Genomic DNA, 15,568 nt, shown 5'->3' on the forward strand with positions numbered 1-15,568 from the left:
ATTGACCATTAATTATAAAACCAAAGTATGGCATTATTAATATTAGTCATGTCATATTTTGAAAATTTTAGGGGGGGGGGGCTGCGTCCCCAAGCCCCACTTAAATCCGCCAGTGGGGGCAGGCCCCCTGAACCTTCTCTAAATCTGTCAGTGTTTTCTTTCATTATACGGACTTGCAGAATAAGCGAAATACTCCGGACATTTAATAAAAATCTCAAACCCGATCTAAAACGCGTTGACAAAGTCAAACCAGACGGTTTTAGTTTTTACGGCATTTTTATAGTGATATGAGAAAAGTCGGATAATTGCTGTTAATTTTAAGAAATAAAGTTCGGCATTTTTCAACCTCGTTCGGTATAATATAATTTACTGATAATTTTTTCCGCTAAGGAGGAACACATGGACGAAGGATAAAAAAAGAGGTATTCTGAATGTACATGTACACATCATTACTATAATTGTGTACTCGGGATTAAACCCAAAATCCTTCGTTACATTGTATTTGGGTATGATTTTCACATGTTCTCAGGCGGATAATCATTTATTTTTATCTGTCTAAAGACAATAATTTCAGTTAATAGAGAAATGTTTTTATTTCGTCGTTTTTTTCCCCATCCTTTTGGTTTACACGTTTGCTTGTACACAAAAGCGTGTGTTCATATACCGCTGTTTCTACACGGTATCGATGTGATCAGGGAGAACATGATATCCTCCAGCAATTTACTTCTTATGAAAACACTCAATGAAAACATATTAGGTGAAAATATATACACCCATTAGTATCTTAGTACCTTAGTATCGACCTGTTTAATTGCAATGTCACCAACCGTAACGATCGCTGGCCAGGATTTGAATATAATTTATTACCGTTATTAAAACAACTCGTCAGCTGAGTGGACCTATGATTTAAACAGTAAAATAGGGAAATTCCAGAGTTCGAAGTGTATTTATTTTGGGCGCTCTTCCGCATAAACAAGTTAAATCGCATTTACGCGTACTTACATGCATGTACCAATAATTTGTGTCATGGGTAAATTCAATTTATTAGATGAAATAAAACAAATGCATAAGATTAATCTTCCTAAACAACGCGTTTTTAAAACAATCTATCTGATATAACTGACGGTATAAAATAACAAAGAAAATAAAGGGTTTGTGGTTGTATTTAATTTGGAATGAGAACAAATCTTAACCTGTCAAATAACTTATAAAACATACTTCGTTTTCCAGACACTAATTGCCATGCGTAATCTTCACATGCACGGACCAAGAGGTCACAAGTTTGAAATGTATCCATGCTTCTCATTGCGTGAGTTTTGTCAACACATGTCGGAGTAGACTATCTAAGCCAATTGATTCCCAAAGAAAACTGCATAGGAAGGGTTCTTTTTTGGTACACTTTTGAACGGGTAAAATTCATTCGACGCTCGATAGAATTTTCAAATACAAGTGAAATATTGAGGCGCTTAAGTTACATGCGTCCGACCTAGTATTTTGTATGCAATAATATTGTAAGTTAGGAAGAAAATAATACAAACTCAAAAGTACTTAATTTTATTTTCGATTTTCCTGACGATTAAAAATGTGACCTCTACATACAATTATCGTTTTTAATTATATACATCCTGTTTAATGTTCATGAAAGAAATAGCAACTCGTTAAATAATAACATATATAAGAGAGATAAATAAACTGTTTCTTTAATACGCAAACAAAGTGGTCTTTTCGGCATTCAAAATGCATTGAATTTGAAGTGAATAAGTGAAAGGCACTTAAGACTAGCTGATTAAAACGAGCGAGTGATAATTAAACAGTAAGACGGAATCATATGAAAGATTCGAAATGATTTTAAAGTAATTTTCCACAAAGCGCAATTATCTCAACAATGCAATGTTTATAAGAATAAATATGCAACTTTCTTGTAATTGAGCGAATAAAATATAAATCGAAATGTACTAGCGACTTAATCAAAGATATGAAATAATCTGAAAGATTAAACATATTTATCCACTCATCACTTAGTTAAAATGTATTTGGAATGGTCATTCTATGGTTTGTTTTGTGTATGACCTTAGGTCGCTGGTTCACACGCCGATTGATCCTCGGTGACCTCCTTTGCCACGCGCTATCGAGGGAGGGGTTACATAATTGTAAACACACGAGGTGAATGTAAAAGGCGTGTACTTAATGGCTGTGAATAGTCTATGTTTAAAGTTTTGTTTTATTTTCTAACTTTATTGTTTGTTTTTATATGATAAGAAGAAAAGGTTATCTTTTCTTCCCTGTTTAGTAGACTGGTTTATCCAAATTTGAAGACAAACGAAATAAAAGGGAAAGTTGTCAGTAAATAATTTGGAAATAAAGCACAAAATACTTCAAAAACCTGATTCTAAAGAATATTAGCATCTAATATAGCAAGATTTATTATTTATAGTAAGTTTATTTTAATTACACGCATGAAGAGCTCTTGTTTACTTGCTGAATGAAAACACTTACCTGTATATGTGTTATGCTTCTAGCTCATTTAGAACACAAGACTCAAACAAAATAACATTTTCTTGAGATCAATAAGATGTTAAATAACAACTTTAATTACGGCAGCTATTTCGAAATATTTACCGTTTTTGAGTTATAAAGCAAAAACTTTAAAGGGCTCCAGATCCCTAATCTTAGGGGCCAGACCCTTTTTAGTGGTCTCAAATGAAAGGCCTTAAAATTGTGCACAACTTTTATTCTACATGTTTTATCAAAATATTTTTAGTTTAGAAGATAAAAAGGAAAATATGTGTAAATTTTCGCTCTTTTTGGCGTTCTAATTTTTGACCCCTCTCTAGCGCCATTTTGAATACAGAAATTGAAAAACAAAAACCGATGTGCACAACTTCAGTGCTTCTATTATTTAAATTCGGTAGAATTTCTACTCCAGCTTCAGTAGTCTCTGAGCCTTTGTCTGGAAACGAAGCCTAGTAAATTTTCATTTAAAGGGAGATAACCCAAAAGCGGAAGTGGGTTTTTGAAATGTTTGACAGCATTCTGATAGAATTTTGTAACGTCTTTAAACCCTGCAAATTTGAGCAAAATCCGTTGAGAAATGAGCAAGATATGAGGTCTCAAAGTTGGCGTCTAGGAAAAAAAAAAAAAGAATAATAAGAATAATCTTAACCATCAGAATCAGTAGAAGGTCTTCCGCCTGGAGCGGAAGACCTTAATAATCTTAACCATCAGAATCAGTAGAAGGTCTTCCGCCTGGAGCGGAAGACCTTAATTATGATGACTTAAATTTGAAAATGAATATGTTGAAGAAATCGATAAGTGAAGTTGATTTTCTTTTTCAAATTTCACTTACATTCATGTGCCTATTTTTATCTCGCGATATTCTATTATTTTGTCAAACAATGACATATATAGGCTCACTATTTATTTTTGTATTCATGATTGTAACACATGTCACTATAATAAATAACCTATGTACTTACTGTATGATCATGTTCTTATAACTTCTATTTTTGATGGTTCTTTTTGGATATGCTTTGAATGTCTTTCCGCAAAACTACACCAGAATCACAGAATGATGGAGAAATGTAAAGCAAAAGAAATATACATTGCATAAAAAATAATGCATTTAAAAAATAATATTGAGCAAGCAAAAGAGGTTCGACCGTAGCTTGTACTATAAATACTCGTATTATAATAATCAGTCTATGCTCTTAGATACACATTATCCCCTGCATGTCGTGAAGAATTGGGTTACAATCTAAATCTCGTAATTACAGCTGAATTTTACAATTTTACAATCATTGACAGTTTATGGTCATTAAAGATCAATGTCTGGCATGATCCCAACAGACACCAATGATACTCTATTACGTCATCCCATGGACGCAAATGTGTATGCAAAACAGTATAGGAATTCCATCCCGATCTAACTGTAGAGCTTGGGTCAGCTGTAACAGAGTTTGAGGTTGCAGTTGTCTTTAGGAGTTAGTTGTTTTTTTTTTACAACATAGAAATTAAATCAAATTTGCAAAAAAAAAAATCATATTTGAATACTCATGGATCAAGAAAAGCATCCAAATATATTCGAATATTCGATAAAATAAGTTTCCTTAACTTTAAATTTGTAACGTCCTAAAAGGTATTTGGAAGTAAAAACTGCATGTAGAATATTGTAGGGGTGCAGGAAGAATTTCACATGTAATATTTAAAATTAATTTTATAATTATTGATTTTAAGTGTATACAACCCAATTATGTATTTTTCAAAGTACTTTGCTCATTTACCATACTCGTCTTGGTTTTGTGGAAATGTAACGTTGAAAAGGGACAACGCTGCAGATAGAAACCACGCATGCCAATAGTTAGGATAATGAAGTTGAGCTTATCTTTTAAAATGGTAAATTGTTACTATTGAAAGGAATTTTTTTTTACATTCACAGTTTGAAACTTTGTAATTTTGCAATGGGACGGATCTCTCATCATGCTAGATTTCAGAAAGTAACTCTGAAAATGAAACCTTATCTAACATAGAGAGCAGAAAATACAGTTATCATCTTGCGCTATGAAGTCATATTAATAAACAGAAACTACAAGTTACAGGAGCTGTACTGTGTCTGTGTCTAGGCGAGGGGGGAAAGTCAAAGTCAAGAGTACAAGAGAGAATCTTCATGAATTTGGCATTGGAGGTAATGCGATTCACTGCGAGAGTTGAGGAAAAAGATTATAACATGAAACAGGTCATCCTTAATTAAGTGAAACAGCAATTCAATAAAAGTTAAGTGAAATAAAAAAAATAAGATAACCAATCACTTACAAAATGTATATTGTTTTCTCGTTACACAATATCCATTGTACCAATGTGACTTTAATTCGTGCGAAAAACCATGTGAGTTTAAAAAGTTCGTGAAGCTATAGAGAGAGAGAGAGAGAGAGAGAGAGAGAGAGAGAGAGAGAAGCAAGTTTTATTGACTTGCTTTAATAGCCACTCGGTCTAGCGTGCTGTTCCTGCACTGCCAGGAGACAGATTCTGCAGGTTGAACCCCAGGTTGGGGAGGAAGTGAGTATCCTTATCAAGTGAATTTTTCTGTGCTTTCGGCTATCAAAATTGACCGAAAGTAAATAAGACAGGGATAATTCTGGTGCTGTTCCAATTAAATTATCATGATTATGTTGTTTCTTTTATTTTAAATTTGTGAATTAAAACAAACAAGGATATTCGAATTCTCACTCCACATTCGAATATCAATTCATAAAGTGAACATTTGATTATTCATTGACATTTCTTATATTAAATATGAAATCTTTCTCAAATGTCTTTACTCCTATAGACTTTTATATACACGTACAACAGTACAAGTGTAGGCCCAAGTATCTGTACAACGTAAAGGACAATGAGAGATGTACACTGTAATCTGCAAGTTAAATACATGTATTATAGAATTATAACATGTCGGGGAGGTCCTTGCATGACTTTATTGCACCAGCTAAGAACTCAGTGTAATTGTACGATAAAATCATGGGCTGACCGATATCAACACGCTGCAGTTAGTGCTTTATAGTTAAAGCGAGCTATGGTAATATCAAGTAATAGTATTATTTCCCTCTGATTACACTTAAATTTGAACTTGACAAGGCAATGGTGACTTTTGCGTATAATATCAAAGCAACTTTTATCAAGGTAATTGTATTTTAGCATTTTAACTTATTACTGCATCATCACTTGTGCAGAATAGCCTCGATTATTTTTTTTTAATTTACGAAAACACGGGGTTTAAAATATTATTCAAAATTCAATACAGAGTTTTAGAAAAAGAGACGTATTGATCTTTATACAGACCACTCAAACAGCGTAACTTGCAATAAAACTTGCAAATAAAACTCAAGAACATGTAACTTACATGAAATTGACATATTTGTTAAAGATCTCAATCTGAAAGAAATTCAGTCAACTAATATAAGTTGTAACGGTAATGGTACTAATATTAGATGCTTCATTTCAGACAAATAAATTTCCACGAAAACGTAAATCTTAAAGTGAGGAATCATTCACATATCAATCTTCGATCATCAAATTCATTGATGTCATTCATTGGTTTTAAAATTTTGCAGTTTCTCCGAACTGTGTCTCTGCTGTTGGTTGTGTTGGATAACTTCCGGTAGGTGACTGAGTAGGGTAGCCTCCATATGTATATTGTGGATACCCTGTGCTGGGATAGGAAGGGTTACTCTGATTTGTCATCGGAACTTTAAAATAAAACAGCAAGGTAGTTAATAAAAAAAACATTGAAAAATATTGTATGTTTATTTCATTTTTTTTTTTCAGTGTTTAGCATTTTTCCTTTTCGATTTTGTCATAATCCAATAAACAGTATTTTTTAAATTCTTCTAGAACTGTTCATTAATGCTATGAGATGCATGTCTTAAGCAATAAATAATTATATTAAAAAATGATGAATCTATAATTTAATTTTTGGATATTATTATTCCTATGATATAAACCCAATGAAAATATAGAGACCTGAATTTCCCGGGTTGTGAACATATCCTGGTGACCTTCGCCTTTTACAAGCTATACATAGTAGGACTGCGACGACCACAGTAATTAAAATAATTCCACCAAATACTCCGCCGATCAAACCGCCCACTACAGCCCAATCTGTGTAAAACAAAGGTAGGTAAATTTATTTTAATTCTCTCTTTTTTCTCGTCATAAAAAAATATGAAAAAATCTCGACATAAAAATGCTAGCAAATTTCAAACAAAATATATTTGATATATATAAATTTCTGATAGAACTATGCATATTGAAAACTTGACTTAGTACTGCTATCAAATTGACAAGTTTTTATCTTTAACAGACACACATAAATTAAAAAATTTCTTCCTAATTTTTATTTAAGCCACGCTTTCTGTTCTCTTTTAGTTTTTCATTTAAGTTGTAGAAAGCAAAATTATTATTAACAAATACAAAAGAAGCATCGGATTTTACACAGGGACTTTTGTTAAGATACGTGTTGTGTTCCGAGGAATTCTGCAAATACTACGTAGTATTCATCTGCGCGCGCACAAGACACGACACACTTTATTTACAATACAGGTTCTGATTACTAATAATTTATTTAAGCTGTTTAATTATGTTCCCCAAACGAAGTTTGGGAACATATTGTTTTTACTCTGTTTCTTATTATTATTATTATTATTATTATTATTATTCTTTTTTTCTACTTTCTTCTCCGGTACTTTTTTGTCCGGGAGTGTTCTCATAGAACCTCTCATCCGATTGACATGAAACCTTTTTAGGGTTAATAGGCATGTTGTGTAGGTGTGCGGAACAAAGGTCATTTTGTGCGCACATGCATGCACGTGCGCGCGCGTGCATTGAGTGAAATGACTGATATACTTGATAAAGCCGTAACTTTTATATTTCTTGATGAATTGCTTTGAAACTCAAAATATAAAGATATATTAGTAGTCTAGACAAGTTGACATGGTCAAATTAGCATGAACTCACGCGCATGCACGTGCGCTCTCCTCTGATTGGCTGATACAAAAATCTCAATAATTTCCTTGTTTTTTGACGAAATACTTTGAAATTTAAAATATAAGTATATATTATAAGGTGCTACAACATGTTACATAGGAAATCTCTTGAAACCACGCGCAGGCAGGTGTGCTGCAATCTGATTGGCTGAGACTTTAAATGTCTATAACTCATTTGGTTTTCAACAAAACATGATGGAATTTACGACATGGATATGCTCATAGGGCTCCTACATTATGATACTATCAAAATTGAATGCAAGGCCATGCATGCGCGTATGCTGAATTCTGATTGGCTAATACTTAAAGGGTTACATCTCTCTTGTTTTTCAATGAAATTCTTTAATATTTAACACAAATGTATGTATTGTGAGACACTATAAGAAAATTAATGTGAAAAATGTAGAAGCAAGCACATGCGCTGAAATTTGATTGGCTAATACCCATATGGCTATATCGGAGTAGTTTTCCAATGAAATACCCTTATAAATAAAGTGTCCATCTATACTACAAAAGTATAGTCTAATTTATTGAAGCTTGTAGGGAATGGGGCATCATAAGGAATTGGGGAGCCGTTTGGGGAACATCTGTAATGGTTCCCGTTACAATTAGCACTAGTTATTATTATTATTATTATTCTTTTTTTCTACTTTCTTCTCCGGTACTTTTTTGTCCGGGAGTGTTCTCATAGAACCACTCATCCGATTGACATGAAACCTTTTTAGGGTTAATAGGCATGTTGTGTAGGTGTGTGGAACGAAGGTCATTTTGCGCGCACATGCATGCACGTGCGCGCGCGTGCAATGAGTGAAATGACTGATATACTTGATGAAGCCGTAACTTTTATATTTCTTGATCAATTGCTTTGAAACTCAAAATATAAAGATATATTAGTAGTCTAGACAAGACAACATGGTCAAATTAGCGTGAACTCACGCGCATGCATGTGCGCTCTTCTCTGATTGGCTGATACAAAAATCTCAATAATTTCCTTGTTTTTTGACAAAATACTTTGAAATTTAGAATATAAGTATATATTATAAGGTGCTACAACATGTTATATAGGAAATTTCTTGAAAACACGCGCATGCAGGTGTGCTGCAAACTGATTGGTTGAAACTTTAAATGTCTTTAACTCCCTTGGTTTTTAACAAAACAGGATGAAATTTAAGACATGGATAGGCACATAGAGCTCCTACATTATGATACTATCAAAATTGAATGCAAGGCCATGCATGCGCGTATGCTGAATTTTGATTGGCTAATACTTAAAGGGTTACATCTCTCTTATTTTTCAATGAAATTCTTTAATATTTAAAACAAATGTATGTATTGTGAGACACTATAAGATAATTAATGTAAAAAATGTAGCTATTAGATTGGCTCATACCCATATGGCTATATCGGAGTAGTTTTCCAATGAAATACCCTTAAAAATAAAGTGTCCATCTATATTACAAAAGTATTGTCTAATTTATTGAGGCTTGTAGGGAATGGGGCATCACAAGGGATTGGGGAGCCGTTTGGGGAACATCTGTAACGGTTCCCGTTACAATTAGCACTAGTTAACTAATAAGGTTTATTACGCATTTATCTCGTGATATGTAAGTTACGAAATATGTGTACAATCTGTCAGTAATAAATGCTAAGTAATTTCAAATATGACCTTGCACTGAGTATAAAGAGACCTTGCACTGAGTATAAAGATTACACACTTAAAACTAAAAAAATATTAAATTACAACAAAAGCTGAGAATAATACAAAAAATTCTATATTATATGTACAATAGTGAACATTTAAAGTTTCAACACGTTTAATTATGTGTACAGGATTTTTTACCACATTCGAATGAATGCAGTCATGTTAGTTTACTCAATAACGAGTTTTTCATAAAAAAGAAAAGATATTTCGTTCAAAAATGATTCCATGTTATCTCCTTCAAAAAGAATCTTATGTCATATATATATGTACTTGCCTGTTTCCTCTTCTTCTGATGTTATCAGTAGGTCAAAAGATGCTCTGGATGGCGACTTTGTGCTTATTAAGTTAAGGAGGATGTAGACTGAAGAATCTCGACAATATTTCTTCTTATTATTTTCTCTGCACGTAATGGTCTGAAAATTAGTAATTGTAAAGGATTACGCATAGTTAATGTTGATATTCTTGTTTACAAACTTAAAGGTATGAAAATTGTTAAAATACAAATGAAATCAGTGTTATTATATAAATTCATTTAAATAATTTCAGGATTTTTTTCCTTAAAATCCAGGTGTCAATTTCAATTTTATTCTCTTTCTTGCTAAACGATTAAAGGTCACAAATGATTAATCCTACAAATTTTTAATTCCTTTAATTGTGAGAATTTGTCAATTCGTCAACGTGCGAGCTTACTATTTGTGCAAATTTTGACATTGGTGGAAAAAACTACCCTAGAAAATGAACACCTCTTAAACCATTCTGTAAACTGATAAAAGAGAAAACAAATTTCAGCTCTGGAGCTGTTAACCTTACATGTTCTGTAGCCTCTGTCCAGGATTCTTTAAACTGGAGTATTATTACACAATCTGGATCGTTAAATTCCTTTATCGTAACACACACGTTACAGGAATCCGAATTTTCATTGCATTCAAATGCCATGCCATTGCAAAAAACCCCTACATTCTTGCTACCTCTGTAATATACTGTCATCGGTTTATCTTTCGATAACTCCTTCGTGCTGACAAAGCAATCTTTTCCAAATGTATCTGGAAATGAGATCGATTGATATTTTATAAATGATTTTGCTCACCTAAGCCAAAGACTTGGGAACATTCTCTCCAAGTTTGCCCGTCTGCCTGTTTTATCACATTTTTGAGATCTCTAGAATGAATGGTCAGAACTAACTTCAATCAAAATTGATATAAAACAACCCTGGATGATTGGGATTCCTTATTGTAATTCATACTTATTGATGTAAGAACTGCTTTCTGGTATAGTAAAGAATACGTATTAAATGGTTAACATGAAAACATTGTCTTTAAAAACAATCTCCTCAAAAACAACTGAGTCGAGAAAAAAAAGCTCAGATGATGGCTTTCTTATTTAGAGTAGGTCAAGTTTGTTCCAATGATAACTCTCGGGATTGAGATTGACCATACAATGGGTCAAAGCCCACATTTAAATATATGGTGGAACAATTAAAATCTCCTCAAGAACAGAAGTGTGACATTTAAGGTGGTATGGGATACCAAACGAAACTTCTCCTACATATTTATGTACCCAAATTAGAAGGATTTGAAATACCACCACCTTTCAGTATATTAAAGTGTAATTTTAATAATTTTTTTATTATTTTAATGAGAAATACAAAAACGATTTTTTTTCTTGCATAATTCTTTTTTCATAAGCTTAATATTATAGGCAGGCGTTTGCTAATATAAAGTGTTTATAAAAACAAAAATGACAAGAAATGTCTTAGTATTTTTTTAATTTTCAACAAAAAATAAGCGTAAAAAACTGGGAAAACTTTATTTCTTGAAAACAGACGGATAACATTTCATGAAAGTCTACAATAAGAATGTATCTTAATATGTTAGCAAAGTGAAATAAACAAATTGAAAATATACATATAAATGGAAAATATAAAATGCATTTAAAATTTTTTGAATTAAAAGATCCGAGCGGAAGAGTTATCCTTCTTTATTTTCCAAGGGTTGAAAAAACCTGGGTGCTATTTTAGAAGTGATGAGCATTTTTTCCCAACCATAAAAAAATCGCACTTTGTAGTTTTAAACTTTGAGCGGTTTTGAAAACAATGCATGGACAATCGCTTTCCAGGACGTGTCTTGTTCAGAGCAATTGCATTCATCTGAACGTTTTGGGACTATATACAACAGCTAGCTGTTTTGTGACCAAACAGTTACTTCTTGAATTAAATAACAAAAAAGTCCAGCTCTGGTTAACGTGATAATTGATTGGTGATAATTCAGCACAATGTGAAGTAATCGCACTTATCCATGCCTCACCGCACACAAGGTGCTGTACAGTTACTCAAACAATTGAAATACAGCTTTTGCTTAAAAGTGTTCAAAAGCAGCAATGTTGAAACTACCTTTTACAGGGGTTTGCGTTTTTAAATGTCCGTTGTACAATTATAAGTAAATTTATATACTTGCGATTTTTTTGTCTGTTTTTACTTAAAATGCCGACTTGTGAGAACTTGCATTGAAATAGGCTTCAGAGTGTTCTTTTCAACGGTGTATCTACAAATTTTGACCCGATAATAAGCACTCATGCAAATCAAAACAATACTTCAAACGGAAATACGTCATAACGTAGAGGTATCCCATACTACCTTAATCGTATTGAAAATCATCCTCAGTAGTAGTGATTCAGTTTTCTTTCTTTTTTTCCAAAAATGCCTCAAAGCACTACAGTAGAACCATAGATGGTCTGACCTAGGAATATTTAGGCAGATGGCATTTGGCATCTTTATAAAATAGATTAGTAGTATAAGTGATTATATTATGATAAAACATTCCATTTGGTGAGGATTCAAGCTTGTTCAAAATTAAGTTCACTAAAGTGTCAGATGAGGGGTCAAAATTATAGATTGCAAAATACAGGAAATGATCTTTTTTTTTTCAAGAAGAGAAAGACTACAATCATTCTGTTGTACAAGCATTCCCATGTAGTTTAAACTCAATTTTGCTTTCAAATCATTGCACCAGGAAGAGGCCAAAATGGGAATCGAAGTTTTATGTAGGAATGCATGGGGAAAAAGTCTTTAAAATATTTTTTTTCAGGAACAACAGGTCATAATCGGTTATTTTAAAATACAAACATTCTAATTTGTTGAGATTAAAGACAATCCAAAGCATGACCACTGAGTCAAGGACAGGGGCACTAAAAGAGGTGCTTTCAATGTTTTGCATTAAATTATTGTAACGTCTTTGATATATCTTTTCTTTGAATCAATTGGGTTTAATATAGGTTAGTTTTACAGTTAAATAAATAGGAAGGAAACAATAAAAAAGATATGAACACGGCCATATGATATGCAAATTTTCCAAACTAACATAGTTTTAAGGGTTTTTTAAATGTTTTTTGTTTGCTTTTTTATCATTGGTTATTGTAGCTAGGTTGGGCCAAAATAAGGGTTCAAAGATTTAAACAAGCAAGAGAGAATGCTTGAATTTATGCAGAAACAATAAGATTATAATTTTTACCTTTACCTCAAGCCTTAATGAACTGTAATTAATTTAAATTGCTGATATCAATATATTTAATAAGTTGATGGTACAGGAAGGACCTTTGTTTGCTAAATGTATCATGATACTTATTTTTATCCTTATAGATTTTTTTCCAGGTCACTTTGCATTTGACAAAGAATATACTGGTGAACATGGAGTTTTAAAAAATCATTGCTGTAATACCCCAGCTGGTTTACTTGGTATATTGATGAAAACCATGATTTACAGAAACAATGATATTATTTCATCTGCTGTGTTAATTATAAAACCAATAGAGAAAATGACTACTTACAATTTCGATAGGACTCTGCTTGTATACATGTTGGGAGGATCAAATATAAGCTGGAAATGGTAACAGCTACTCTGGATCCTAAAGCCGTCATTTTACTCTTTAGAATTGAAAGGAAAATCGTTTTATTCCATTTGAATGTATTAAGTGCTCGCATGTTTTTTTATTCAAACAAAAAATGTAGATAGAGGAAATTGCATATTTATACTGTAGACATACACGTACAGATTTCACTGTCACAAATACATAGAGAGAGAGAGAGGGGAGGGGGGAAATGGAGAGAGATACAGACGGACAGATATCTACATAACAGTTACAAACATCCGTCTTATTAAGTAAAAACCAAGTTATTCAGATGTTAACATTATTTCGAAAATCATGAAAAGTAGGTATGTACATGTAATTTTCTCTCAAATCTATGGACAAGTATGACTTTCCTATTTTTTCGATGAAATGGTAGTATGGAAACAATGTTGGACATTTACAACGGAATGCAAAACGTATTGATTAATTAACATACCTTTTTATGATCTATCCTAGTATTTAACCTTTAAATCATCCACCATTTATGTATGGTCACGGTCCTACGATTTAATCCACTGTGGCATTGTACTTTAAATAAATAGGCCATATATATATACCTCGTCTGTTTTTTAAATCAACCGCTTGTCTTTAAAAAAATAATTCTTGCATAATACAAAGAAATTGTCAAATATATCGGATCTTTTTTCTGTTTAATTTAAAACTGTATTTATAACAGCTTTAATTAAAGCTGACATGAATTCTTAAAAACGCAACATTTGCATCAATGTATGACTTGTTTCATACCAACTAGCCGTATTTCGCCATATTTCTTTCAGATACCCTGTTGTAACGAAAAATACCCGTGCCCCCGTTACACTTGAGTGAATATTTGGTTTGGCTATCGACGCGTGCACATCTCCGATAGTAAAGTATTTTGGAACACATGAATTGTTGAAAACATTTTAAAATCATAACAGATAAAAACAGTCATAAAGATATTTATGAATAATTATCGTTTTGAATAATATATATGCAAGTTTGGAAGAAAAAACAAAGGTGCGCGTGTTTTTTTGTTTTCTTTTTTTTTTTTTTTTTCTTTTTTTTTTGTGTTTTTTTTTTTTTTTTTTTTTTTTTTGTTTTTTTTTTAAATATGCATAATAAACTTGAAGTGATACACAGTAAAATCGTACAAACAATTTGCAATAATGGAACAAACAACCAGCGTATTTGTTATGCACGTCCGTATGCATTCAACACAAGTACAATTGATGTATATCGAGAAAACACGTCGAACTCTGTAAACGTATTCATACCTGGAAATAGACCACTGTACCCGTTCGAAGATGTGCACATGTCGAGTGATTTACACCTTGTATTCCATTTATTGAAATATGCATCACAAAAAAGTAATAAACTCCATAAATACTCAACAGTAAACAGTAATCACTTGTCACTTCATCGTACAGCCTTGCACTCAAATACACTTAGTCCGTGCTGATCAGATTTTGGTCAGGGAAAATATCAAAAGTAAAGAAGGGAATTAGTATTTGCGCGACTAGGTAAAAAAAAAATAAGAAATCAGTAAAAAAAAAAGTCTGATTGCTGATTATCTAAAACTAAACTGAGTAATTTGATGTAAGAAAATGATTTAGAGCACGACATGAAAGTATTTAACTAGAACACAAATTAACAAATATACATACACGTGGAGCAGGGGTGGGGGGTACCCCCTTTTCTGAGAGTGTCTTTCAGACACCTAGCAACTAAGGAATCATTGACACTTTACCTGAAAAATCTTTGACAAGCAGAAAAATTAATAATAAAAATTATAATAGTAATAATAAAAAAATTAAAAAATTAAAATTAAAAAAAATCACCAAAATCCTATTTTGTGGTAGTGATGGGGGGGGGGGGGCAACTTTTTCGACGATTTGAGTATAGTGCAACAAAAAGTGGATCAGCCTTTTAGTGTGCATTTCATACTTAACAGTAAAACATTATGCTCGGAAAAAAGTGGGAGGGGGCATCCCCCCACGCGTTCTACAGGCCTGTCTTTTATGGTTGATTTTGTAAGGATTTTTTTTTATTTTAAGACTGGTTGCCACCTCCCCCTTTCCCACTCATTTCTGCCGAAAATGATAGTATAATCGAATGAAATCTGTCCTTCCCCTGATTACGGATTTTTTTAAATGCCTGTTTTCCTTCTTCACTTCTCCTAATTTTTAAGTGCTTAAAGTTTTTCTTTTGCTTGTCAATCATTTTACTACCCCCCCCCCCCCCCGCTCACACATTTTGAGAAACGGTGCTACTTGACTCTTTTATATGCATGTAAAGGAAGCCTTTCCAGACTGGAGAGTTTCCGCAGGCAGTCTAAAATTTGGTACCTATTCAATTTCTTGTATTTTGCGAAAATCTTGAAAGATAGTATAAGGATTACTTGAAACTCTAACCGCAAGATTATGGATAAATATTGTTAAATGCATTTTTA

The 15,568-nt window shown here is 32.6% G+C and overlaps 1 protein-coding gene across 1 annotated transcript; it reads right to left on the bottom strand.

Annotated features, from left to right (window-relative positions):
- Nucleotides 1-5,224: 5,224 nt before the first annotated feature.
- LOC133176896 (uncharacterized) lies at nucleotides 5,225-13,154 on the bottom strand. Its single transcript, XM_061311954.1, has 5 exons — nucleotides 13,060-13,154; nucleotides 10,048-10,280; nucleotides 9,512-9,650; nucleotides 6,514-6,651; nucleotides 5,225-6,239 (listed from the first exon to the last, which is right to left on the bottom strand). Exons 1-5 carry the CDS (start codon nucleotides 13,148-13,150, stop codon nucleotides 6,091-6,093), a joined length of 750 nt encoding a protein of 249 aa, XP_061167938.1. The 5' UTR covers nucleotides 13,151-13,154; the 3' UTR covers nucleotides 5,225-6,090.
- Nucleotides 13,155-15,568: the final 2,414 nt, after the last annotated feature.

This window comes from Saccostrea echinata, unplaced genomic scaffold (genome assembly GCF_033153115.1).
Source record: "Saccostrea echinata isolate AGI-Se365-2 ecotype Australia unplaced genomic scaffold, CSIRO_AGI_Sech_v1 ptg000084l, whole genome shotgun sequence".
NCBI lineage: Eukaryota > Metazoa > Mollusca > Bivalvia > Ostreida > Ostreidae > Saccostrea > Saccostrea echinata.